We start from the raw sequence: 26558 nt of genomic DNA, 5'->3' as shown, positions 1-26558 counted from the left end.
TAGTCAGAGCTAACAATGGAGGGAAGCTGTCAACTCCGAATGTTAGAGGGCAAGAGCGGACTAAGTGACAAGAGGACCACCTCCTGTCATCCTAGAGTGATTTATGGACAAGTGACACAATTACAACTCCTGTAAGCTGCAACTGAATACTGAAGCCATCACAACCTGTCTGCCCCCTGCCACTTGATGTTGAGTTTAAGAGCATTGCAGGAGAGGAAATATTTTAGTAACCCTGCGGTGTGTGTTTTAAAACAAAGTACCGCCCCTCTTTAAACAGCTCAAAGAGTAACCCGGAGTGGAATTCAATCGTACCTTCCTGTGGAAAGTTCTTAAACGAGAGATTCTCCTTTCATTGTGTGTCTGGGAAATCTCTCATATGTGGTATTTTATGGTTTCATTTGGAATGAATTTGATGAATTCATATTTTTATGCCAAGCCACGTTGTGTGCCCCCTCTTACAACATAAAATTGGGAAAGGTGGTTTTTGGAAGCGTCGCTGATGGACTGGTGTGCGAGCAGCGTGGGATCGGTTCCCGCTCAGAATGGTCATTTGTGCCCTGCGACTGAAAGTGTAGTCTGCCTTCCTCTTGAAGTCAGCTGGGATAGGCTCCAGCAACTCCCCGCGACCCTGTTCAGGATAAGCGGTGTTGAAAATGGATGGATGGATGGATGGATGGATAGTTTTTGGAAGCGGTTTGAAACACATGGAGGAATGTTCCCCCTCGAAGATGTCATGCGGTGCGTGACTCTGCACACGGCCAGGCCACGCTGGCTTGCTCCCGCTGCAGACACCAGCCGGAATTCTCATTTGACTTCTTGCTTAATAGAAAATATCATGCACATATGTCTACATGCGACAGGTATTATGGGAGGACCTCCAAGATGATGATCACATGTATTTGCTTTGGACCTTGCCTCTGTATTGGACGCCATCCTTTTCATTGATGCTAGTATGTCGTTGAGACATAAACGTCATTTTTACTCTGCGGGCGCTTCCGAGAAGGAAAAGGAGGACGAGGGCCTCCTTTATTTACTTGAGGACATGTGGTTGTCGGCCACCGCTCCATCAAAGATGAGACTGTGACGTATAATACTTCATTCAGCAACCAGAGCGAAGACACCGCAAAGCGGGACCACAAATGTGAGCTTGTGTGTTGTTATCATCAGATGATACAATGACAATGACAAATAGGCGCAGTTGCTTCTGTCAACCCTATGGCGCATGTTTGGAGCCAAATAGTACAGAGCGGTACCTGGTCGTCCCCAGTTTTGACAGGCATAATTTAAAAATGTCAGTGCTATGGAATGGGGTCTTGCAGGACATGTCTTGAGCTGTTTTTGGTCTTTTTCCCCATTAGGAAGGCTGCCTCAGCCTGCTTGTGAGTGGAAATTTTTGGCTAGTGTTATCTTTGGAAAGTGTTGAGTCCACAGAAAGTGGGAGCAAGGAGTCCAGTGTCAGCTCACACATCCTGGGCTCACTATTGCACCGAATGACAAAGAGAGTGGAGTGCAGCGGAATGAGGCGAGCTGAAGAAAGCATTAGCGGTTGTTCTGAGTGAATAGACTCGCTGAAGGGACGCGAGGAGCGCTTTGATTGGTCCGGTGAGATAGTCCAAAATCAGGCCTTGCTTGAGGCGCACCCGTGCTCGAGGGTTTCTGAAGGATGTGGGAAGAAAGAAAGCTTCGTATGTGAAGTGTATCCCATAGTGAGGAGGGCCTCATCCTCTCAATGTAGGAATCCATTTCATTCTGTCCATTGACATTGCTCTCCGTGATTAGCCCGCAGAGCAAGCAGGCGATTGAATAGTCTCATATCCATTGAGCATGTTGCGCAGAGCGTGACAAATTAGCACCCCGCCGAAGTTTTGAATCTCCGCGGATGTTTGTCTCAACATAAGAACAAGGTCACTTCCTGACTTGGCAAACAGACGGTTCTGCTATTATGTACCATTAACAGAAGTAGAAAGCTTTTAGGCAGTCCTATTGGAATAGAAGGTCCTCCCTCTTCAGCATGCAACCCATTTGGTACCAGATAAAAGCCCTCCTTAAATTGAATGAGTTATTAGAACATATTCACATAGTTTGGCTAATTACCACTCCAATTCTCCAGGACATGAATTATAATTAAGTTCTTTCAACTAAACATGGTGCGTCATCATAATGCCATTTACAATTTAAAGCCCTATATACAATTTGCTTCCCATGTATAAACAATTGTTGTTTCGGGAGAGAAAAATACCGAGCTAATATCCGACTGCGTTGCGTTTAAGAATATTGATTGCACAGCAGGATTTCTTAAGTTGGTTGCTTTTCATAGTTTGAATCACAAAGCCTGACGAAAACAGCGGCAAACAATGTCCTCCTCGTCAATTGCATTGATACAGCCCACTCCTATGCTAATTATACGGCACATTAATGTATTCATATACTTAAAACTTGAAAACGAAAACACCTTTTGAACATGGAGGATATGGTCCAAGAACACATCAGGTACTTGTCATCCCACAGATCATTAGAATGCAGTATAGTAAATATTTGCAATTTTTTTAGTGGTCCTGTTGCATATAAACGATTGTTATCATGGCGGGCAAAAATGCCAACCTACCGTTTCCCAACTTGAGCAATACTGTATGTTCAGAACAGCGTTAAAGTCTAAATTGATGTCAGATTTCTCTTCCGTTTCTGCGAGTCTAACAGATTATTCTTGCTGTCATCAGGACTACTCAAGTTTGTCACTTGATCTCCCTCCATTTTGACAATAATCACTCTCGTTTATAGATAAGCTGAGCTATAAAAAGAGCAAAGTGACTGACCTGAATATGAATAAGCAAACATCGTTATGTACAGTACTGTATTTCTATTCAGAGAAGAGCAGGGGTATTAGCAAGCTGACTTGCTGTTTCGAGACTTTGGCCACTGGCCTCACATTTCAAGTGTTAGAGACTGTATTTTCATCTCATGGTTTGACATGTGCTCAAATGTATATTTAGACTAACTAACCCCTATCTCTAAAATGGTCAGCCGGTGGCCGGGTTGCATTGGTGTTCATTTATTTTCTGATCTAACCCACATGTATTCTGGGGATGGACAGGTTTCACTTTCCGAACATGTGCGGAGAGCAAAACGCCAGCTGTCCGTTTTGGAATGTGCTCCATGTTAACGTGAATCACAGACATGTGCGATTCCCTACTCTGATTCAGATCAAATTCACTCAAATAATGAAGATGTTTTTAAACTGTACCACTTCTGTTTGGAGGCATTACATTTTCATGTTTGATCGTCCATTATGTCACCAATCAAAGTCTGGAGGTAAGCAGCCTTTTTCCGTAGAACAATTTAGCATTTTAGTTGTGGAATTTGCATGTTTTTGACCTTTCCTGGTGTTTTGTTGTTTTTAAATTTAATTCTAACTCCATTTCATTATGGTTGCTCAGTTTGGGTTGGTGACCACTCCAGCAATGTACAATTGCCCAAATTCATCTCAGATAAACACCACATCACTCACAACTCTGATGAAAACCAGCACCATATAAAATCGATATGGAACTTCCGTTGTCAGTCACGAGTCAGTCTCTTAACCACTGCATGTGGTTTGGTCTTTCATGTTACCCAGGCTCTGCATAATGTACATGACCATTCATCTTAAACATACAGTACACAGACATGAGGTCAACACGACTAAGTCAGCTGTTAGATTGTCATGGTGACGTTGAATTCCCCCATGTGACCTAGTTCAGATATGTCATGGCAATCAGAACAGATAGTCAGACCCTGTCACATTGTGTGTGGGGAAAAAAATCCAATATTAATCACATTACTGTCCAAGTTACTGAAGTGTTTTTATTTTTGCTTGTGTTTTTTTCTGACTTGGAAATCAAGCTGTTGCCTTTAAAGATTGTATCGCAAAATTTCAGTTATGCTCAGTAAATTGTAGAAAAGACAGGACTTACATGGCCGCAGTCAGTGGGGTCTTTAAGTATAGTATTCCTTTACAGTACACTGGGAAGCTAATTGTTACACTGATTTGATTTGTTTCTCTATCTGTGGTCATGCATAATCATCCATGCATCTATTTTCTAATCTGCTCATCCTCATAAGGGTCACGGGCATGCTAAGGCCTATCCCAGCTGTCTTCGGCCAGTAGCGGGGGTACAACCTAAACTGGTTGCCAGCCAATCGCAGGGCACGCATAGACAAACAACCATCCACACTCAAGCTCACACCTTGGGACAATTTAGAGTGTTCCATTAACCTGCCATGCATGTTTTTGAAATGTGGAAGGAATCCGGAGTCTCCGAAGAAAACCCCACGCAGGCACGGGGAGAATATGCAAACTCCAAACCCGGAATCAAACCCTGCACCTCTGTACTGTGAGGTGGACACTCTCACCATTTGGCCGATGTGCCACCCTCTTTAGCGTTATGACATAAAATGAGTCAGAGAGAGAAAGGAGTGTGAAAAGATTTGACTGACGGTGTGTAAATTCACTCAGATGGTCATGAAAGCATCCTTGAATTTGTGTAGCTGTGAATCTGGGGATTTTGCCATCTCATAATGCTCCAAGGGAATAATCCATCAAAAGATGCACCTGGCCCTGTAAAAACACTTTGTATGGCTTGGCAGTTACACTACAATGCAGCACTCACCACAGCCAAAAAAGCTGGCACAGCTACAGTATGTGTAGGAAGGTGTGCTAATAATTTATCACACCATATTTTCTAAAGGTTTCTCAAACTCGCCATTTGCAGCATGGCAGTAAACCATATTGGGCTGTTTCGATGATAGGGTAACATATAACCTTTTCACAGTGGCAATTCTTTTTTTTATGGCTACTCTGTAATTGCTGCAGTGCCAAATGTGCTCTGCGTCAGTATATTTTTGCATTTTTAGAATCAGGTTATTAATTAAAACAAGATGGCATGATAAGGTGCTGGAGCTGGTTAACGCACTAAAGCCTCTTGGAATTTTATCATTTTGGAGTGTAAGTCAAGAATGTTTTTAAAAAATTGATTGCATTAATCACTTGGGTGTCAAAATGTCACGTGACATCAACGTGTTGCATGTTATGTGCTTAAGAGACCCTTTTCATTTAGGTATTTATTTTTTGCATGGCAACACTTACGGTACTTTTCAAATTAAAACTGCACACACATATCAGATATACTCTATAGCTATGTGCTGGTTTAATGTCACATGACAGCACGTCGACGTCACAGTGCACAGGTACCGGATTCAATTCCAGCTCCGGCCTCCCTGTGTGGAGTTTGCATGTTCTCCCCGGGCCTGTGTGGGTTTTCTCCGGGTATTCGGGTTTCCTCCCGCGTTCCAAAAAAACATGCATGGCAAGCTGATTGGACACTCTAAAATTGTCCCTAGGTGTGAGTGTGAGCGCGGATGGTTGTTAGTCTGTGTGTGCCCTGCGATTGGCTGGCAACCGGTTCAGGTTTGTACCCCTGCTACTACCTGAAGACAGCTGGTATAGGCCCCAGCATGCCTGTGACCCTTGTGAGGATAAGCGGATCGGAAAATGGATGGATGGATGTCACGTGACAAGTCATGTTGCTTTGTGAGTAGATTGCGCTGGTTTGTGGTCTGAATGTGTTTGTTAGCTGTAATTGGATATGATGCCATATATTTTGTACTCTGTTTGCTGTTTGTTTATTCTGCCTTTGCCGTCTCAAATTGCTAGGATGCACATACAGTATTTTGGTTTCTGTCCACAACAAGGATTCAAAAGGCTTTCATTTTGTCCTAGTCCAAGTTGAGTAGTCTTGTGAAACTTCTAATCTGTATAATCTTAACAAACACACACTGTGTTGCTTCGGTGATGACTGTTGTCGTGCATTGTCTGATTTCAGTGTTTAGCCACAGTGGTCATTTAGATCGACTTGATTAGCCAGACAAATCATCTGGGTTTATTTTAACTCGTTTCCATTCCCTCGAGGGAGAGCGGCAGGATATCTTATTCTCCATGGCCTAACATGACGCGACAGTGGGACTTCATTGAGTGGGTGTGAAAGAAAAAGTGGGAATAACCCAGTTTGGATCACGTATGGTGTGAACTTGGAGGGCATGAGTGAGAACTGAACGATGACAAAGTAGAGTAGAGATCAGATCCCTCAGAAAGATTAGAACCCCATCCTTGGCTCCCACACCACCTTCTCTAAAACTCAATTGAAATGGGTCTTGAATTTATATACAGTATACATATTTTTGTGTAATCATACTATGTCTTTTAATTGCAATTTCAAAATCACTGTTGACGAAAATATTATCAAAGCAATTGCAGTTCTGACTTTTGCACATTACTATATAACCACAAACAAATATTCCATGTCAGTAAAGTGGAGATTTTGAGATGCAAGGAGCAGACTTTTACCTGCGGCGACTCTCTGGTTGGCGGTTTGGATAAACACAGAAGGACTCAGTGACCTCACTGTCAAACACGATGATATGGATGACCTTGAGCTTTGGAGAGCACTCCTTGCCATGTCGCACTGCCATCCCCCCATTTTGCATCCGCCCGTCCATTTTCCGATCCGCTTTATCCTCACAAGGGTCGCGGGGGGTGCTGGAGCCTATCCCAGCTGTCTTCGGCCAGTAGGCAGGGGACACCCTGAACCGGTTGTCAACCAATCGCAGGGCACACATAGACAAACAACCATCCGCGCTGACACTCACACCTAGGGACAATTTTAGAGTGTCCAATCAGCCTGCCATGCATGATTTTGGAATGTGGGGGGAAACCGGAGTACCCGGTGAAAACCCACGCAGGGCACAGGGAAACACAGGACGGCCAGAGCCGGGATTGAACCCACGACCTCTGCACTGTGAGGTCGACGCGCTAGCCACTCGATCACCGCGCCGCCCTCCCCCAAATTTTTGGGATGTTGGCTCTACACACATATCAGACACATGCAGACGTTGCCTCTCTCCCCCCTTCCTATTGAACACCAAAAAAAAACATGCCAGAAGTACAAATTTGCTCTCCCACAAAGCTTGCACAAAGTGTTCATTTTGCCACAAACATTTGTCCCGGAACGGCATGAAAGAGAATTTTCTTGATATTTGTGTAAATGCTTGTTTCCAGGAAGCTCATTTATAACGTGATGCCTTGTGGCTGTGTTATCATTAGTCAAGGCGATTTAAAAAAAAAAGAACACTTGATCGAGGTCAGTGGTGAAGGAGAAATTCCTCAAGCTGGTTGTTTTGACACTTCACGAAAAATACATGCAAAACCCCAAATTTGTATTTCAAATTTAAAACCAGCAGTGTGAGGAATATTCCCCCATTTCTAAATCCAGTCCAGATAATAAACCTCTGAATTTTCAAAAAATAGCAATCAATAAATCAGAGAACAGAGTCATCTGCCAGGAATTTTTGCGCGAGGTGTCTGCCCAGCATCCTAGACCTACATAATATTATCACCCAAGTGTGAAGCACCAAGTCAAGATATGAATCTGCAAAAGTACAGTCCCGACATTCTCTGGATTCAACATATGGTGTGACTTCTCTGGGGAAATTATTTGGCCGTCTCAAATAGAAGATAAATTGCATTGTTAAAATATAATGTTTGGAGTGTTAAGAATGAGGGCAGCCCGGTAGGCCAGTGGTTAGCACGTCGTCTTCACAGTGCAGAGGTACCGGGTTCGATTCCAGCTCCGGCCTCCCTGTGTGGAGTTTGCATGTTCTCCCCGGGTCTGCGTGGGTTTTCTCCGGGTGCTCCGGTTTCCTCCCACATTCCAAAAACATGCGTAGCAGGCTGATTGAACACTCTAAATTGTCCCTAGGTGTGAGTGTGAGTGCGAATTGTTGTTCGTTTCTGTGTGCCCTGCGATTGGCTGGCAACCGATTCAGGGTGTCCCCCGCCTACTGCCCGAAGACAGCAGGGATAGGCTCCAGCACCCCCGCGACCCTAGTGAGGATCAAGCGGCTCGGAAGATGAATAAATGAATGAATTTTAAGAATGAGATGCTGCTAAATAAAGTAACCAAAGGCGAAGACTGACCTTTCAACCACAACAAGATTGGTTGTTAAATGAACACCATCTGATATGTGTACCGAACGCAGAGAAGTTAGTACAGTATTTTGCAAAAGACTATGGCCGCCATTAAATACTGTTGTTTTAGCAATGCTCTTTCATTTCCTTCACTGGCTGTGTCTGAGAGTCGGTCGATGGCTTTGTCCACAACGTCGTGCACAAGACAGTTGAACTCATCAGTCATAGATGACAAGCAGTCCAACTGGCTTTATGTGCAGAGAGTTGCCCCCTACAGAGCCCAAACCAGAGGCTGTTTTTTTTCGAAAGGAACAATTAGCACTTGAGGAAGCAGTCAGGCTCGAGGAGATGTTGATATCTGGGAGTCAAAGGGCACTTTCTGAAGTGGAAAATATCCAGTGGCAGAAACCCTCTTCAATTGGGAAAAGTACACCAGTGTTTTCTCAGTCTCTTGATTGCTAAATTAATAATTGGCAATAGACTTGTAGTCCATTTGCCTTAGCCAACCCACTCCACTTCTTTACCAATTATGTTTAACCCTGGAGAACCCAAGGGGTCAAATTTGGCCCTAATCCTAAATTAGGATTAAAGCATTAAATATTTGGAAAAACATATATGTTGGTGTTCAGTGAACATATAGTTGTCATTTCAAATTCATAATTTTCCAAAGACGAAAAGGGTTCTTGGGTTCTCAAGGGTTAAAGGGCTAGTTTATCTATCAGGGTGTTATTTGTTCTTAAAGAACCAGCACGGGTTTTAATGAAACAAGGTGGGGGGAGTGGATCCGGTCAAGCATGGAGGAAACCATTAAATTCTGGAGCAGAGCTGTGCAGAGTCATTATTTCCCAGGCATTGTGGCGCAGACGTCCACATTCAGTGCCCCTTTCATTTTGATGTTTGAAAAGGCTGTTTTTATTACACCTATAAAAACTGATTAAAAAAGTATATGCAGTATATGACTAAGCATCATGACACGTTTCACTTTCAGTGGAAGTCCAAAATAAAAGCCCCCATAGGAAATAATGGAAATATTAACATTCCTAACTGTGATATCAGTGGACCAAAACAGTTAACCACTGTTTATATTAAAACATGAAAACAATAAAACACTCTAATGACTTAACTGAATTGATGAATGTTTAATGTAGCACAGCTCTCAATATTAAAAAAAAAGATTTTAAAAGTATTTTTTTTTACATACCGTTTAAAAGCATTAAACGGTATGTGCAAAAAATAAAATAAAATAAAACAAAAAGTACAACAGTGATATCCAGCTCCGCCCTTCCTGTGTGGAGTTTGCATGTTCTCCCCGTGCCCGCGTGGGTTTGCTCCGGGCACTCCGGTTTCCTCCCACATTTCAAAAACATACATGGCAAGCTGATTTGACACTGTAATTTGTCCGTAGGTGTGATTGTGAGCGCGGATGGTTGTTCTGTTCTCTGTGTGCCCTGCGATTGGCTGGCAACCGGTTCAGGGTGTCCCCCACCTACCCTCTGAGGACAGCTGAGATAGGCTCCAGCACGCCCCGCGATCCTTGTGAGGATAAAGTGGATCAGAAAATGGATGGATGGATGGATGGATGGATGGATGGATGGACAACTGTGATAAGTGACAATATGCCACAAACTAACATGGAAACAGCTAAAACAAACCACGTCAAACAGTTTCTGCCAAACATGGAATTTGATTTTCTTTTCAAAAATCTTTTAAAACCATCCTGTCATCTGAAAATTGAGCTGAGCCTTTTGTCCAAAGAGTCTTCTTCTTTCATTGTAAACCTGCTGCCTGCAACTTTTTGGCTAGTCAATCGTGGAACACGGACAAAAGCTGTGATAGATTTAACTCAAAATCTTCCAGCCCTGTGATCAAACATAACAAAAACGTTTGAATGAGACCAAATAAAATAGCAGGTCCATTACCCTGACATGTAAACAAACATGGCGGTAACCACCTCTGGATCCCATTAACAACTTTCAATGTTTGTTTAAGTCATTGAGCAAAATGTCGTCTTTGTTTGCCCGCCATGCACGAGTATTATGCAAATCTCACTGTTCATTAGAAGGTCGCCATTGTTCTCAGTCCAAACATAGCATGGTTTGTAAGTCTGTCATGGTTTTGGTTGTTGTCTGCGCTGCTTATCTAACATTCTTGTTGCAATCATGTCATATTTAGAATACACAGACATTGTGTTGTCTGTTAGCTAAATCCTGCGGCTTCTACAAAGAGCGCAACGGCGGCTTTGAGGCCTTTATAGAAGCCAGCTGCCTCGGTCAAGCGTTTCCAGAGTTTCGTTTATCTGGGCCCGGTCAGAATGAAATGATTCTGACACAGTTTTCAACAATTTAAAGACATTGAAATATGAGGGTTTCAGTCATTTCAAACTTACTCGCAAATCATTTCAAAACTACTCATTCACAAGGGGAAATAAGTTCCCCCCCAAAAAATTATTTAAAGAATGTACTGTATGTTTTGTAGAACAAAGTGCAATAGAGTACAAAAAGACTCATTGTGCACACTGATGAAAATCTTGACATCTAGGTGGTTTCATGTTGTCTTTTATCGCCGATTTTTTGGAGATGACGTAATTTGAAAAATGAGGTTAGCTACAGCAGGGGAGATGTTTTGTACAGTTGGCAAGCTAATACAATTGATATTTCCTTACTAGGCGGCCCGTTGGTCAAGGGGCAAGCGCCTCGACCTCACAGTGTTCCATTCCAGCTACGACCTTTCTGTGTTGAGTTTGCATCTTGTCCCCGTACCTGCGTGGGTTTTCTCCGGGTACAACGGTTTCCTCCCACATTCCAAAAACATGCATGCCAGGCTGATTGAACACTCTAAATTGTTGCTAGGTATGAGTGTGAGCGTGGATGGTTGTTCGTCTAAGCGTGCCCTGCGATTGGCTGGCAACCGGTTCAGGGTGTCCGCCGCCTACTGCCTGAAGACAGCTGGGATAGGCTCCAGCATGCCCCGTGACCCTTTTGAGGACAAGCGGATCAGAAAATGGATGGATGGACAGATGGATTTCCTTCGTATCCTGGTGTGTGTCCGGTGAAGACATAGAAGTCGACAAGTAAGCTAAGCAATCAGTGCACGAGCACTGCTGATGGCCAGGAATAATTTTTGTGGTTTACTTAGTTATCTTGTATGCCGTTTGCAGAGTCGGAGCAGTGTACCAAAGCAGATTTCTTTTTTTGCAGAAACACTCGGCGGGATTGCACTGGTAATACAACCACTACCAGGTGTGCCTGAGTCATTTAGGTAAAATTGGCAAAATGCTCAAGACGGAATCGAAGAAGGAGGGGTGGAAAGGAAGCACCAAAATGGAAAAACATGGAACAGGCAGAATCTGGTACCAGTGTGCTGGGCCCGAGTTGTCTGAACTGCTTATGCTGTCATTATGCAGGGCAGCTGCGTGTGTTCACATAAACATTATTTTCACATTTTCCTTAAATTACTGGTGAATAATGCATGAATCTGAGGGCTTTCACACTTGCCCACTATAGTCCTTTTGAATGGAAAAATGTCTTTTCCCCCCCACCCCCCCAACCCCCCCTGTTGGCGTGGTTGATTTGGTTCGGTGTCAACACACTAACTCGGGCATCAGTTGCCAAATCTACTCTTCTCTGTTCTCTTCGTATGGTTCCAAACAAACTCGCAGCCTGTTCCGGACATATTTATTCCACTTAGCCATCAGGATTCAAACCCATTCAGTCAGTTTTCGGTCAGTTTTGGAGAGAGTATGAGTAAAATTGCACATTGTGAAAGCAACTTTTGGCGAGAAAATAAATGCTTTTTACTGTCTTCATTATTAATTTATTTTGTTGTTGTTGTTGTATGACTTATTTTTGCTCCTTGCGCAGAACTTTGCATCCAGCGGTGATTGTTTTCAAGTGCTCCATAAGTACAGTTGAGTTAAGTTGAGGGACAACGATATGTATCGCCCATACCGATACGAGACTGCAAGATTGCCATTTATTCTTCGGTATGTGTGCCCGTTGTTGCAGCCATGCGTAAAACTTCCCCCCCATGCTGAGTAGTGATCAAAGTCCAGACGCTGAATGTCTTCTTCCTTTCCCTTGGTGGAAACGCTAAGCCTGTTAACTCAACTCTTCCTCAGTCATAAAAACACCAGAGACTGTCTTGGCGAGGCGGATTGTGCAAAAGAAACATGGAATGAAAAGCACACTTCAAATTGTGCAATATTAATGTTAATGAATTATCGCTCCTATAATGCCTTGTGCATGGTGGTAAGGCCAATATGTCTCTACTTTTGCTTTTAAAGGCTGCCAAAAACTTCTTATCTTTGTCAGAGACACAAAAACAAGACACTAAAAACGGGGTTGCGAGCACCATTTGTCATCCTCCTGCCATGAATGTCTTAAGTCACAGTAAATTTTGTTGACATACTTTTTCACAGCTTTAGACCATAATCTTGGCAAAATCTCAGATGTTGACACCGTGACTGATTTTGGCCAAACGCATCCAGTAAATGGAGAAATCAACATATTCTGTCTTGCCCGAAGACGGCAGAGTCTGTCGTGCTGTGAATCAAAACACCTTTTTTTTTCACGCTTTTGGGATGCATGACTGGCTCCTATCGCGGGTTGTCCAAAATCTTGACATTTTGCTCTTTAATGCTTGGACATGTTTGTTGGGATGCAGGTATGTCTCCACGCTTCAAGCAAGTACATGATCTCTAATTTCACTTTGTAATGCTGCAGATATTTCAGAATGCCTGTTGTCATTGTCATGTTTTTTTTTTTTTTTCTCAGCGGCACCCACTTTCTACTTTTAGACTTTGCTTGTGGGTCTTTTTTGTCCACTTTAATCCATCCACAGGATTCCGTCCATCCCAATCTATATACTTGGATTGAATCAAGGGTTTTAATGGCAAAAATCAGTCAGCAGTCTACATCTGAAGACAGCAGGCAAACGTGTTCAAACCAAAGTAGTTAAGAGACAGCGTGGGTGGGATTATTGTCATTGGCTTGCCAAGCAAATATTTAATCCTAATCTAGCAGCACCAGTTGGAGTGGGGAAATGTCTAATATGATCTACATGGGGTAAAGCATATCAGTCATGAGAAGTTAGTGCTCTCGAGAAGCTTCCAGTTTGACACCAGTTCCCCGATTCATCCGATGGACGCAACGCTTATCTAAACAAAATAACGGGCAAAAATTGTCCGTTGGAAATGTTAATATTGTTCCATTTGTTCGCTGTTCATTGAGATGTCAGCCATTTCAAATGCAAGCAAGACTTTCCTGGTTCTTTAAATTGCTCTAAGCTATTGTTGCAAGCCTCACATGGCTTTTCTCTTCAGGTGTCTCTGATAGCTGCTAAACTGACCCACTCCCAGACTTTGCCACCTGTCAGCAGTCACATAGCACATCACACCATCTTAGCATAGCGAAGCTGGTGCCGAGACCAAGGAATGTAACATGACAGGGCATCCACGCAAGGCCGAGATTGCAATGATAGCTCAAGATCGCATATTATGCGCTCGGAATAACATGAATGCCTCATTTTACGTCTGCGGTTAACCGTCAGGTTTTTTTTTTTTTAATGAAGCTCATTTATCACTGAATGTCTTCTGTGGATTATTTGCTAAACCTTTCACCGTTTCAGAGGCACATCCAGAAGGGGGACGTTTCCACACTATGAAAACAAAGTCATGATCTGGCTTGTTGGGTGACTGTTGTCAGTGGTCACTGGATCAAAGTGAATGGCTTTAACTACACACAGCCAGGAAAAGAGATATTACATTGCACCTGAGAACATATCAATCTGAACCTTTGCTACATATCTTGTGCATAATTGTGCACTGGCCTGCAGCGTGTAATCCCTGGGTGTTCTTCGCTCTGGCACATACCGTATTGACATTTCCCTTGGCTTTTAGGTACAGAAGATACTCCGATTCACCCGCAAGTGCAATCAAGCTTCATCGTGTCAAATAGTTTCAACTTGTTTTCCAGTAATTCAGGATCGCAACTCTCTAGTACCAAATGATTTCCTGTCTTTCACTGACCAAACGGGAGACAACACAATGTCTTGCAAAAAAAACCAACAAAACAAATGCATGATAACTGGATCATTGGATAGTGGGAGGTTGGATACACTTTGTTGTTTTGACAGTTTTGTCAATGTGAAACGGACTTTGTAGGAACAGCTAGAAGTCAGAAGAACGCTGTATGAAATCAGGATGCAATGTCACAAAAATGTGTGTGTGTTTTTGTGTGTTTGGTGGTTGACATTTGCAAAGACAGTTAGAGAGAAAGCCAAGAGGAGTAAATCAATAGGTTTGGTCTTCTCATTCCCCCCTCCCCCCAACATTGGGGAAACAAAGGCTTGAAATGTAATTGCACATTGTGAAATGAAACATTTTTAATTGCTCTGACCTTAAAATGAAACTCCAGTAAATCATTTGTTTTTGTCAGCCTCCTTAATTTGTTACAAAGGAAACGAGTGGTGCAGACTGAACGCATCTGATATTTCTGCGCATTGCAAAAACCCGTCGGCTTCAATGAACTGAGTAGTTTAACTGACACGGTTACAGAAATAAAGTTCACGACCATCATCTGGACGTGGTTAGGTTACCACAACTTTTTAATGCATTAGATGATTTGATTTAGCTGTGGTACAGCTGGACCTGACAGACGGCCACCCGGAGCCCCTCCCCCAATCGGACCGGCCTCAAACGCTGATCCGCTAGTTTGTATGTGTGTCAGGCTTTTGTCTGGTGCGCTGAATAGTTGCGTGCTTTAGGTCGGTATCTGTGTCAGCGGTGCTTAGCACGGGGAAACCCTGCTGAGGAGGTGAATCGAGGGCAGTGGGCTACATCAAATAAAAACAGAAGAGAGAAAAGGGCCCGGGTACTCAAGGGTGAGGGCTAGTGTGGCTCACCTGGTAAGAAAGGACTCCTTTGGCGGGCAGGTAATGAACGTTTTGCCTGCCCTCGCATTAGCCTTGCAGTCATGCATCCCTGTGCAGACCCAAGCAAGAGTGTCCTCTTTTGAGTCACTCTGACAGCATCAGATAGCATCTTGATGCATCGTCAAAATACATATTACACAGGCAAAGCAACAGAGCTTTAGTCCGCCATGCCTGTCAAGCTCCAACGACCTCCTAGTAAAGTCTCTTTGAAGAAAAGGAGCAGAAGTCGGCGATATTCAAAGACTAATGTCACTGCTGCCTTCAAGCAGAATTATGGTAATTGACAAAAAAAAACTAAACTTTCACCACGGGTCGTGTGTAAACACGTCAATAAACGCCGCAATCCAATTCCCGCTGGGGCACAATGGGTGCTGTTGTGCTCTGCGGGGCAGGTTTGATGTTTATATGAACTTGGCTGGGGTATGTCGTTGCATTGAATGGGCCACGCGGGATCGGGTGTCACAGCCCAGGAACATAACCTCCCGTGCCCGGCTTTCATGAGGAAATCCAGCGATACCTGTGAGAGAAGTAGAATTGGAAGAAATTATGCTGGTTTATTTGCACGGTTGTATCGTGGCAAGAGTATTTTCTGAACAGCAGTCCTTGCACCGTCTGCTTGTGATGTGTTTATGATCAGATTATGCGCCAGTTTATGACTTGTTTGGGGGTTTTCATGTCTCCCCCATGTCTCTTGCTTTTTGTGGGCTTTGACTTTCACGCCCCTGCACGTCCTGTGAGGCCTTCCGAAGGCTCCCAGTGGCGGAGGCTTCTTCAATCTGTGTGGCCGGGCTCAGTTTTCTGAAATCTAAACCATCGTCGCCACATGGCTTTCATCATAACATCCAAAGCATTTCCAGGCAACAGGAACAAATTAATGAATGCCTTTATTCCTTTGTGCACATTTTGAGCCATCTGTTTACATGTGAGAGTGAAAGTTCATCTTGGTGCAGGCATTTTCTAAATCCGTGTATGACTTGCCGTCAAAAGCCAAACACAGAATGTGAGCTCAGTCTTACCTGCATTGCTGCCAAATAATTTCCACCTGAGTACTATAATCTGCTTTTATTGACCCTTTATCCACCTTCACTCAGGCAGAAGGGGGCTAATTCCTGGCCAGTATCATGCCAAACGTCAACCTCGGAAAGTCATTTTATTCCCCTCATATATTATTGTATCTTTTTTTTTCCTTCATGAGTTCTGGAAAACGGACTTTTCACCAGCGTTTCAAACTGGCAGGAATGTGGCAATCGAAATGTGGTTTATTTGGTCACTAGGTATAGTCACCTTTATTGTTGCCTACATTACTATTTTCCACTACAAAAAAGTACTTGCGGCAAACTATCCGGACAGTATTAAGACATCAGAATGAAAAAAAATGCTAAACAACAGCAATGGACAAGTTTCATCTATTCCTCTGTATTTGTCACATATTTTATTAAAAGGCACTGAGGCCAGTAAGAAAACAGACCAATGCAGTGGAAGCTGTGTAGGATAGAGTTGCACAGCAACATTTTTAGCTGCCAAAAATGACTCTGTAGCATTATTCTTGAGTAGGTCCTGGCGTTAAATGAAGTAAAAAAAAAAAAAGAAAGTACAACAAAGCGGCTCATTTCTGTGTCAACGTGGCACAGCGCTCAGTGCCTGAACCCGGAGGACTTTGAATCATTTTCAAATCCAAAATGTTTGATGATGCTGAAGGGGTCCAATTTGTTGGTTTTCACTGCCATTTTCTATTTTGAATTACTTTTCTCACTTTTAATCAATGGTCAACCCTGCCCTCCTCAAAAAGAATCCAGTTTTTTTCTTGACAGGGCAAATTATCATGTCAACCATTGTCATTTGTTGCGATTCGTCTTTGCTTTAAATTAACATAGAGGACAGACAAATGTTTATTGATGTTGCCATGACTGTAATAAAACTACTTGGAAAAAAATCATACAGGTTGAGGATTTAATTTCTCCTGACTACTCCAAAAACAACCAAACTCTAAATGTTGGCAGGTTATGTCAGCAACTTACTTAGAGCAACAGCCTTTAAGGAATAAACGGCTAAATGGGGGATGGCAAGAATGATGCATAATGAACCCCAACTCTAATCTAAGTTGAATTACTTAACGATTCTTTTCATCGTGCATCTACTAAGACCATCTTTCTTCACTGTATTGTTAAAGCTGCACTTTAAACAACAACTTGCTATACTGCACTGTACTGCATGCAGCATTGTCCAGGCCAAAGGACATTCTCGGCCACATCAGACCTGAATGGCCATCATCACTTATTTCATTTTTTTTAAAACTGCGATCCTGTATTGGCGTAAAAAATGACAAACTGAATTGGAAGCGTCACTGCCCACGGCTATTCTTAGCAAAGGTGACTTTTCACTACTTGCATGGCCGTCTCCCGATGCCTTGTCTGCAGACTGTTTTCTGCCTTTAAGCGTGAATAGCAAAGCACATTCCATATGATTAAAAACTGCCCTGCCAAAGCACCATACTTTTGATGCATTATATTGCAGTTTACTGTATAATGATGTTGCCTTTTCTTATCTGTAGTGTTGTATCTCAGAAGATGGGGCTTTGTGTTGCAATTTAAGAGTTAAAAAAAATAAATAAAAAATCAGGAGTAAGTCTTCATTTATGGCACGAGGATTTACTCATAGCATATAATTAGACTTAACCGACTATTAAATGAAAAATATGTATTGAATAAATCAGCAAGCTGTAAATGATTCAGGCTTATTATGCAGCTCAATTATGGTTTATGCACGGCCGTTCAAAAGATGAAGCCAAAATGATATTGCCTGCCCCCAACATATGCTATCACTTTCGCTTTGTTTGGACTCTTTTTCCGAGATTTGCATTGAGACAATAAAAAAGCCCCGACAAATGCAGTAAGCCAATAAGTTGGAAGTTTCAGCTGGTTTCAGGTAAACATAACTGTTAGAGTTGGGGTCCTGAAACATTAAGCTGCGGTTTCGTCGCTGGCAAGAAAAAAGCCTGCTCTTTGGTGTGTATCCGTGCCAAACGGTATGGAGCTATTCTCCACTGAGCTATTTCTCATTAGAGATGGGCCTCTGAGCCCTTCATCAGAGGGTGCACCGTTGACAGGGACAGGGAAAAGATCTGTCTGTTCCTGCAGATGTGCCTTATTTAGTGTGGCGAGAAATAACTTTCTGACATTTTTATTGCAGTCCAGAATAAAGGGCCTCAGAGAGAGAGAGTGACTCTTGAGTGTATGGCTACAGGAAGATGGAATCATGCACAAGTGCTTCTGGATTTGCAGAAGGCCACTCGGTGTCAAGTCAGGTGCTGATGCATCGCTGTCATTGGGGCTTGCTGCCGTCTGGTCACAGTCACTTCTTAAGCAGGGCTGGGTGTCAGTTCGTTGTTGGCTGATTTACATTTAATAGTCACGAGGAAGAGCAGTCCAATTTCAGACTTAAACACGAGAGTGAAAGGGAAAATGACAGTGATCTCTTTTCACCTTGGTAATCACACCTCATTCCGTTTCTGACATTGGAATCTATACATTAAAACATTCATTCATTCATTCATTCATCTTCCGAACCGCTTGATCCTCACTAGGGTCACGGGGGGTGCTGGAGCCTATCCCAGCTGTCTCCGGGCAGTAGGCGGGGGACACCCTGAATCGGTTGCCAGCCAATCAATCGCAGGGCACACAGAGACGATAAGATAAGATAAGATATCCTTTATTCGTCCCACACTGGGGAAATTTACAGCCTCCAGCAGCAAGAATGTATGTAGAAACCATCCACGCTCACACTCACACCTAGGGACAATTTAGAGTGTTCAATCAGCCTGCCATGCATATTTTTGGAATGTGGGGGGAAACCGGAGCACCCGGAGAAAACCCACGCAGGCCCGGGGAGAACATGCAAACTCCACACAGGGAGGCCGGAGCTGGAATCGAACCCGGTACCTCTGCACTGTGAAGCTGACGTGCTAACCACTGGACTACCGGGCCACCCTACATTAAAACACATGATGAAAAATTAAACGATGGAACGACATTGTCGTGCCTGTTTTGTTTTGTCTCCAGCAGGTGGCAGTGGAGAGTTCAGGCACGTGCTGTTTTTAAAAGCTCAGTTCCCCCCACCAATGTGCAGTTTCCCGCTTCCAGATTTATTGTTTGTGGATGCTGTTACCATAAAAGACCAGCGCTGCTCATTAGCTGTTTCAACCATGTATGGCACTGAACGTGAAAAACATTTTAAGCTCCGATTCACTTCTATGTAATACCATCTCATCATAAATCAGAATCAGGGAATGATTGTTATGCGGACAAGAACAGTTTGCATTTCAGCAACCAGGTTCATTCATTTGAAGACTCTCAACCAAATATGGTTTAATTTCAGTTATTTATTAGACAAATTATTTGTATCGCATATTTTTTATTGTGAGCAGTCAAACCCTTTGATTTAACACATTTGTGGTAAAGTTCCGGACTCTGGAAGTGCAAAGAGCAGAAATGGGGTAACAAGCAGATTGAGATGGCCGCGGATGGGCAAGTTGTTGGTCAGCAATTATGACCTGAGAGCTATGTTTGGGGTTGACAGGTTGCTGGAAGAGTGTGGGGAGGAGCGTGAGCAAAGTGACGGGCTGCGGCCAGGGAAAAAGGAACTCATTAAGATATTCTGAAAAGGTTTCAAGCAAAAATATACTGAGTGGTTAGATATAGACTCCTTGTAGAGCTTTGACAATTAATTCGCGTAGTGGCATCTGAGCTTGGCTTGAGAAGGGCACCAGATTGAGATTGGGCAACAGCTGCTGAGCGATTCTGGCGCAGCACACCTGAAAGGACTCAGTCACATGCACCCGAGTCCACAATATGAAGCTGAGACAGCAGATCTGACAGTTTGCAGTTAATCCTTTAGATTCTCACTTAGCTAAAGTCTGACAAGATTTGTTGTGTCTTACGCGACACCTCAAAGTTTAAACTCCAACTTTGGTTTGACCTTCGAGTCTTATTTCTCCACAAAGTTTTGGTCGCAAAAAAGGATTCATTTTGGTGAATTACAATCTGGAATTTGCATTTGTAGTTCCAAGTAAAAGTGTACAATACTTTTCTCAAATGTTGTGTCAGGACTCAAGCTGTGCAATTGAACAGATCAATGCTGGAATCCAATTTGACCCAAAATAAATAAATAAATAACATACACATACACATGTGGGTAAAAGTCCCGTGGAGAGAAACGCTGCGAATTGAAGAAAATCCACACATGGGAATAAATTAATACACGTTCATGGAACAACTATTAAAATATAAGTTGTGCTGTACTGTAAGTGAAGGTCAGTGCTTCTGTAATGGTTAGGCCAGCAGAGAAGGTTTTGTTGGCCCAGATGGCCCCCGCCACCATTATTACAATGACTCTTAGTAGAGCATTCAACTACCACAACCATTAGCCTGGCAAATGTTGACCAAAGTGGGGGAAGAGATCCTGTAAAGATCACTGCCATGATCACACTTTTGTCCTTTGTACAACGTGTTGAATCACACCTGGAGCTTCTGCGTCATCCAGCCGATAAACCAAGATAAAACGGTTGCCCTCTGGGTTGGGGGGTAATGAGGATGTACACGTTCATGATCTTGTTTATCTTGCATCATCTTTTTACAAAGTATGTCGTGGTATGATGTTGCATGATTGTTGCATCAGTGAGCCTACGCATATGGTGGGAAAAAAGTGTCATTGGAAAGGCACCCTCAAAGCCTGCTTATTCTGTCTGGTCCGGTGTCTGGAAGTAGGCTATGTGTGCCCACAGAACTGGCAGCCGACATACATCCTCTCTCTTTCTCCCTCTGTTCATCCGCTAAAGGGATTTACTCGCTTGCTGCGATGGCCAGCAACAATCATGAATGGGAACCTTTTGCTAGGAAGCCCAATCGTATGCTGTTTGTAAAGAACAGTCGCTCGAATGCCATACCGTGTGTGTGTTTCTGCAGTGCAACAGAAGCATGTCTCAGAGAGAGAGAGACAGAGAGAAAGAGAAAGAGATACTGTCCAGTCCAACAAGAAGCGAGAGAGTAGACACTGCATGAGGCAGTTAGTTGCTGTATCTGCAGCAGCGCTTCTGCTGAGTCAGAGAGCTTTCAAGAGCACTGATGGGACGTCTCAGAATGCGCTCAACACTGCCACTCTCTGGCAGCTCTGCAGGCTGCTTGCAGGGTGACAGACGACCAAAAGTTGTTGCAGGAAATGTTCACGACCATTAGAGGGACCCACGCGGCTTTCGGCATATTTCCATAACTGATTAATGAGAAGATTGTTCCTTAGCCATTGTGGTGTTTCTGCCATGAATTTGCATAATCACAAGCTGCGCATTCAGCACCGTCAGCAGGAAACTACTCGCTAACTCTACCCAGATGTGGCGTCTGCTCTTCTTTTTGTCTCACGGCGTATTTTTCACATTTGGCTACTCGGGAATAATTGCAGTGATTGAAAGTCGGCGGACACAATGGAGTTATTTGTTATTCATGGCACACTGCGTCCACTTTAACCACTGTTCATAAGCGGCTCTTTTAGGTTAGGACAAAACAAATTTGTCTTCTTTATTCATCATTTGCTTTGTGACAACATGATGGGAGGTTTCCACATGTGTGACTGATTCATCTCCTTTGCTCTCCATACAGAAAAACTCTACAACTCCAGCGGAAGGGAGCTGAGGAGAGCCCTCTTTTCCCTCAAGCAAATCTTTCAGGTAATTCACTCTTTTTCAGCAGCCGGTTTCTTCCACTTCCACACTGGTAGTAACAATCACGTACCTATGGTAAAGCTGTTATGGAAGCAGTTTAACCCCCTCCAGGGAAGGGAAGGGGCCTTGATGGCCCCGCGGTGTTGGGCCGCTCTCTTCCATGCCCCGCATCTGAATGCTGGGCTTCATCACAACATGCCCCAGCTGGGCTTTAAATAACAATGTTACTGACAGGTGAGAGTTGCAGGTGGTTTTGTCATTGGGGATAAAATTGTCTTGGCAATGGAGTAATTGCTGGCGACGGGTAGAATCTTTGTACATCCAAATTCAGCCATTTTCGGGGATCCCAAAAACGGTTTGTTCAACCCGACATATTGAGAGCGCCACCCATTTTCAACACTTGATTGGTCAATAATTTGGAAAAAAATAAACCTCACACGTGACCAACAGTATTTGTTAAAAAAAAATGTAAATTTACCGAATTGTGACATCAGTGTCAGCAGACAAAATTAGATAAAATAGCTGATACTGTAGCCAGAGAGCCTCATCCTCACAAATGTCTACTAAGAGTGTATGTCATAACCAATTTAAACAAACCTTTGAGTATGTCCGAGAAGCGCACAAGCCTTTAAATCAAGAAGCCTAAAAAGCGACCCCCCACCCCTCCACCCCCTTTTTTTTACATTACATTGCTGTTGGACGGAAACCCAATGTATCCAAATATGTTCAAATTCATGTTTTTTTTTTTCACAAATCGACAGCAATGGTCCGTGGACGTGTCATGTTATTTTTACGCATCATTCAGAAGAATGAAAGTGTGAGTGTTTGTTAGACAACAGACAGACAATAATTTGTTAAAATCATAGATACATTTGAGTACGTCCGTATTGTTACAAATGGATAGCTGTAAAGATTCAGTGTAGAAGGAAGTGTATAAACCTCGACGGTAAGTGCGTACAGATTCTTTTCTAATGTTTTGTAATTGTTGCATTGCTTAGTCAGCTCACTGTTTATTTATAGCATCACCCAGGCCACTAAAACCTTTAAAACAGAGCTTGGGGAAATGATGTAATCACTGTCATTTGCTTTGTGAAGTAATAAAGCCTTTTCATCCTGTTGGGGTTGATGTGAGTATAGTTTGTCCTACCACTTTAAATAAAACGGTGGAGTCAATTAGCCACTTTTTACAGTGTCGAATCAGTGATTGCACATCATTTTGTGGTGGTGTTTTGTTCACGTTGCTGCGCAATATAGCAATGTAAAGTATGATACAAATTCATGTTATTTGGTAACTCAAGCAAGATGACTCTTTAAAAATGATTTCCTGATGACAAGTTGTGATTTTTGAAGATGTGAGGATTTCACCCGAGAGTGACGGTATGCTTTACATGTCGAATAACTTGATTGTCACGTTTCACTATGCATTGTTTTTATCATTGTGTATGTGCTTGGTTTTGATTGCTGAAACAAAAAGATTCTAAACATTTTCACCAATTTTAAAGATGTTAGAGACCCCACACCTGATGGGGAAAAAAAGAGCCTCATACTTAGGGTGACCAACAAAGCACATGATCCATATAATCACGTCTCAGCAGTCACGAGTCTTCGCCCCCAAACTCGGACGTTTAACCATCTTATTTACATTTCAATGTCAAGTATCTGACCTGCAAGACGAACACGAGGCCATCAGGCCTTCCACACTGCGAGAAAGTACAAAGATAGAGTAGTTGTAGAAATTGAAGAATCTTGCAAGTGCATTGCAGTTGTGAAACTCTGCTCCCATGATGATGGATGAGTTGGTAGACATGTTAGACATAGACATCCCCCACCGCAACCAGTTGCTCCTTTATTTGTGTCCGGCAACAGCGAGCATTAGCATTTATGATTGCCTGACTATTCGAATTCCGTCAGAAAAATCACTCTGAACACACGCCTCGCTTCGGTAAACCTTTTAGAGACATCATCGCGTCAGTGAGGTTTGCTGACTCTGATCACGAGGAGACAAAAAGTTCAAAATTCGGCCTGATGTTTGATCCATGTGCACTCCTTGCTTTGCATTTGAAATCGTCATTCTACCAAACACGTTTTGCACCTCAGCCACACAGTTAAAAGCATATTTTGATAAGTTAGTGTGGGCTGAATGAGCCTGACCTCAACCCCATTAAACAACTTTGTGATGAATTAAAACCACAATGGGCTGTGAGCGGACCGTTGTCCTTGTTTAATGAATCTGTAATCAAAAGGGTTGGCGCGAGCAGCCCTCATGCCTTGGCTTTTTGACCACAACAGGTGTAGTCGATGTTAAATAGCATAAACCGATAGTTTTAAGTCGAGATTTTCCCCACTCACATTCCAACACTCACCTATAGTCACACAATCTGTGTTAGCGACTGAAAGACGAGATGGTTCCTACAAGCTGCCGAAATAAGTTTCCTCCATATGCTCACTCGCTCTGATGCAGTGACTCACCAATACTGCTGCAGCTGGCTGAAAGGCTCGGCTGAGAAATATATTTTCTTAAGTAAATTATGCTATTTGCCCCTCGGTGACTCATGGATGAAATTCCTACTAAATCGGTTCCATTAAGGTTTCTTAGGAAAGCTCTTCTCTTGCCAATATATCCCAAAGCCAGAACTCCCATCTGTTTAGTGCTGTTCAGAAGAACACGGCAAACAAATCTGGTGCTCACCAAACGCACTGATCTCAGACCTCCTGCAAGAAATGATTTCAAAGATGGTTCGTATGTCAGAAATCGGAGCTTGGTCCGCTACAGCCTGCATTTGCATCAGTTAAAATTGCACCATCAAAGTCTCTAGCCATCCTTCTTTGTTTCCAATGATGTACTGTGTACAGAGTAGGGCAACAACATTCATGATATCAACGGCAGCTAACATGACAGAACGATATATGAACAGAATGCTCTCACCAGGTTCAAATGCAATATGATGAGGTGAGGGAGGAACGTAGTCTTACTCAGTTAGCACTTCAACAGTAGTCAGAAAGCAAACTTGCGTCTCTCCGATAACTAGATGCATGCCTATATTTTGGGGGGTTGCACAGCACAAGGTCGTTTGAATGAGCTACCACCACCCTAAGTTCAGAAATATCTTAATTTAGGGTTATTGTAAAATTTGCCGACATTATTGACTTGTCTTTCATCTCTCCTGTTTAGGATGACAAAGATCTGGTGCATGAGTTTGTGGTGTCCGAGGGACTGACTTGTCTGATCAAAGTGGGTGCTGAAGCTGACCAGAACTACCAGAATTACATCCTCAGAGGTACACGAGTGTCAGAACCGCACGGTATTCGATTACATTGTCACACTTACGCTTTGGGTCAGGAGGAGGACTTACCCAATCAATCCCCAAACACTTGTCTTTCCATAAACCCGCCAGGAGCCATGTGTTTACGATGTCAATTGATAGCTCTGCTGTATGACCTTCTCATATGAAAAAGCCATATGAAGTCATGTTGAGGCCAAGTTTAAGGGCTGGTTCATTTATCAGTCCCCTGGTAGTGAAGATGAGAGACCGCATGCTTTCAGTCCGCATGGTGGAGGACTCACCCACCGACTGCAGGGTCACGGACATTTTAACTGCCTGACATCATGGTCACACATGCTTAAGTCGCTAATAAAAATCTGTTAGAATCATAAAATGTACCCCCTTATAAACACAACAGATTGTGTTTATCTTTTCATGAGTTCTTTTAAAACTATTTGTTTTGTTTTAAAACTTTCTATAGAGATATATGACAATTACTGTATATTCAGGAGGTGGCCCGGTAGTCCAGTGGTTAGCACGTCGGCTTCAAAGTGCAGAGGTACCGGGTTCGATTCCAGCTCTGGCATCCCTGTGTGGAGTTTGCATGTTCTCCCTGGGCCTGCGTGGGTTTTCTCCGGGTGCTGCGGTTTCCTCCCACATTCCAAAAACATGCGTGGCAGGCTGATTGAACACTCTAAATTGTCCCTAGGTGTGAGTGTGAGCGTGGATGGTTGTTCGTCTCTGTGTGCCCTGCGATTGATTGCCTGGCAACCGATTCAGGGTGTCCCCCGCCTACTGCCCGGTCATGCTGAGTTGAATGCCGCACGAATTCACCTGGCAGGCTAGTTCAACGGTAACAGAATTGCGACTTCAGCAACCCAAACCTAGTGAGGATCAAGCGGTTCGGAAGATGAATGAATGTATATTCAGGTGTATATAACCGGAGCTCTGTAAAGTTCATAATAAAATCAGGCAATCAATCAACCAATAACTGACTCGAATTTGTCATTTGTAGTGCTTACAGTTTTGGGGGAAATAATTTCATTAAAAAAGATACCATTGCTTTTTATTACAATTTATTACTATTGAACGAAATGAAAAAAACAAAAACACCTCCTTAGAGGCCCTTGTCTGGACACCAATGACAAGTTAACTCTGTTCCTTCCCAACTTGCGGCTTATAAACATAACATGACCTTTGCTTTGATTCTGTTAGCCCCGATCTTGAATGTTTTTCTCATCCCCGGCACAGACTGAATTGCGCAAGAGTGGAAGGAGGTTTTATGTGGACCCCCAAGCGTTTGGGGAGATGTTGGTGTTGAATCATGCGAACACTTCTCAAGTTATTTCACTCCCTTGTCTGATCAAAATATCCTGATCACTTATTTGTTCGTCCTGGTATTTCAAAACCACAAGGAGAAAAATTATTTAACAATCACCCCCCTCCCCTCCTCCCACAAGGGCCTTTAACCCAATTGAATTGCTCATCTTGTCTCTCTTGACTCGCCATCAAATATTTTGAGACTATAGTAGGTACATCCCTCCCTCTCGTGACAAGTCGGACATGAGCACACATGCATATGATGTACTGTAGACGTGGCTGGTATTCATTTGATGACTGAATGAAATGTGGAACTAAGTCATAGGGATTCACAGAA

At 43.1% G+C, this 26558-nt stretch overlaps 1 protein-coding gene across 7 annotated transcripts in view; it reads left to right on the top strand.

The window, feature by feature from the left end:
• Positions 1-26558, top strand: part of fhod3b (formin homology 2 domain containing 3b) — a 96096-nt gene that overhangs the window by 26685 nt on the left and 42853 nt on the right. For 6 of the 7 annotated variants that reach the window (XM_052066319.1, XM_052066318.1, XM_052066316.1 and 3 more), the window contains exons 4-5: positions 21577-21644; positions 24811-24916. In XM_052066319.1, the coding sequence (XP_051922279.1) occupies positions 21577-21644; positions 24811-24916 (174 nt within the window). Of the gene's footprint in view, positions 1-21576; positions 21645-22809; positions 23016-24810; positions 24917-26558 lie in introns of those variants that run through there. The other variant, XM_052066322.1, reaches the window with a different exon arrangement.

This window comes from Hippocampus zosterae, chromosome 5 (assembly GCF_025434085.1).
Source record: "Hippocampus zosterae strain Florida chromosome 5, ASM2543408v3, whole genome shotgun sequence".
NCBI lineage: Eukaryota > Metazoa > Chordata > Actinopteri > Syngnathiformes > Syngnathidae > Hippocampus > Hippocampus zosterae.
This window is presented reverse-complemented; position numbering and strand designations above follow the sequence as displayed.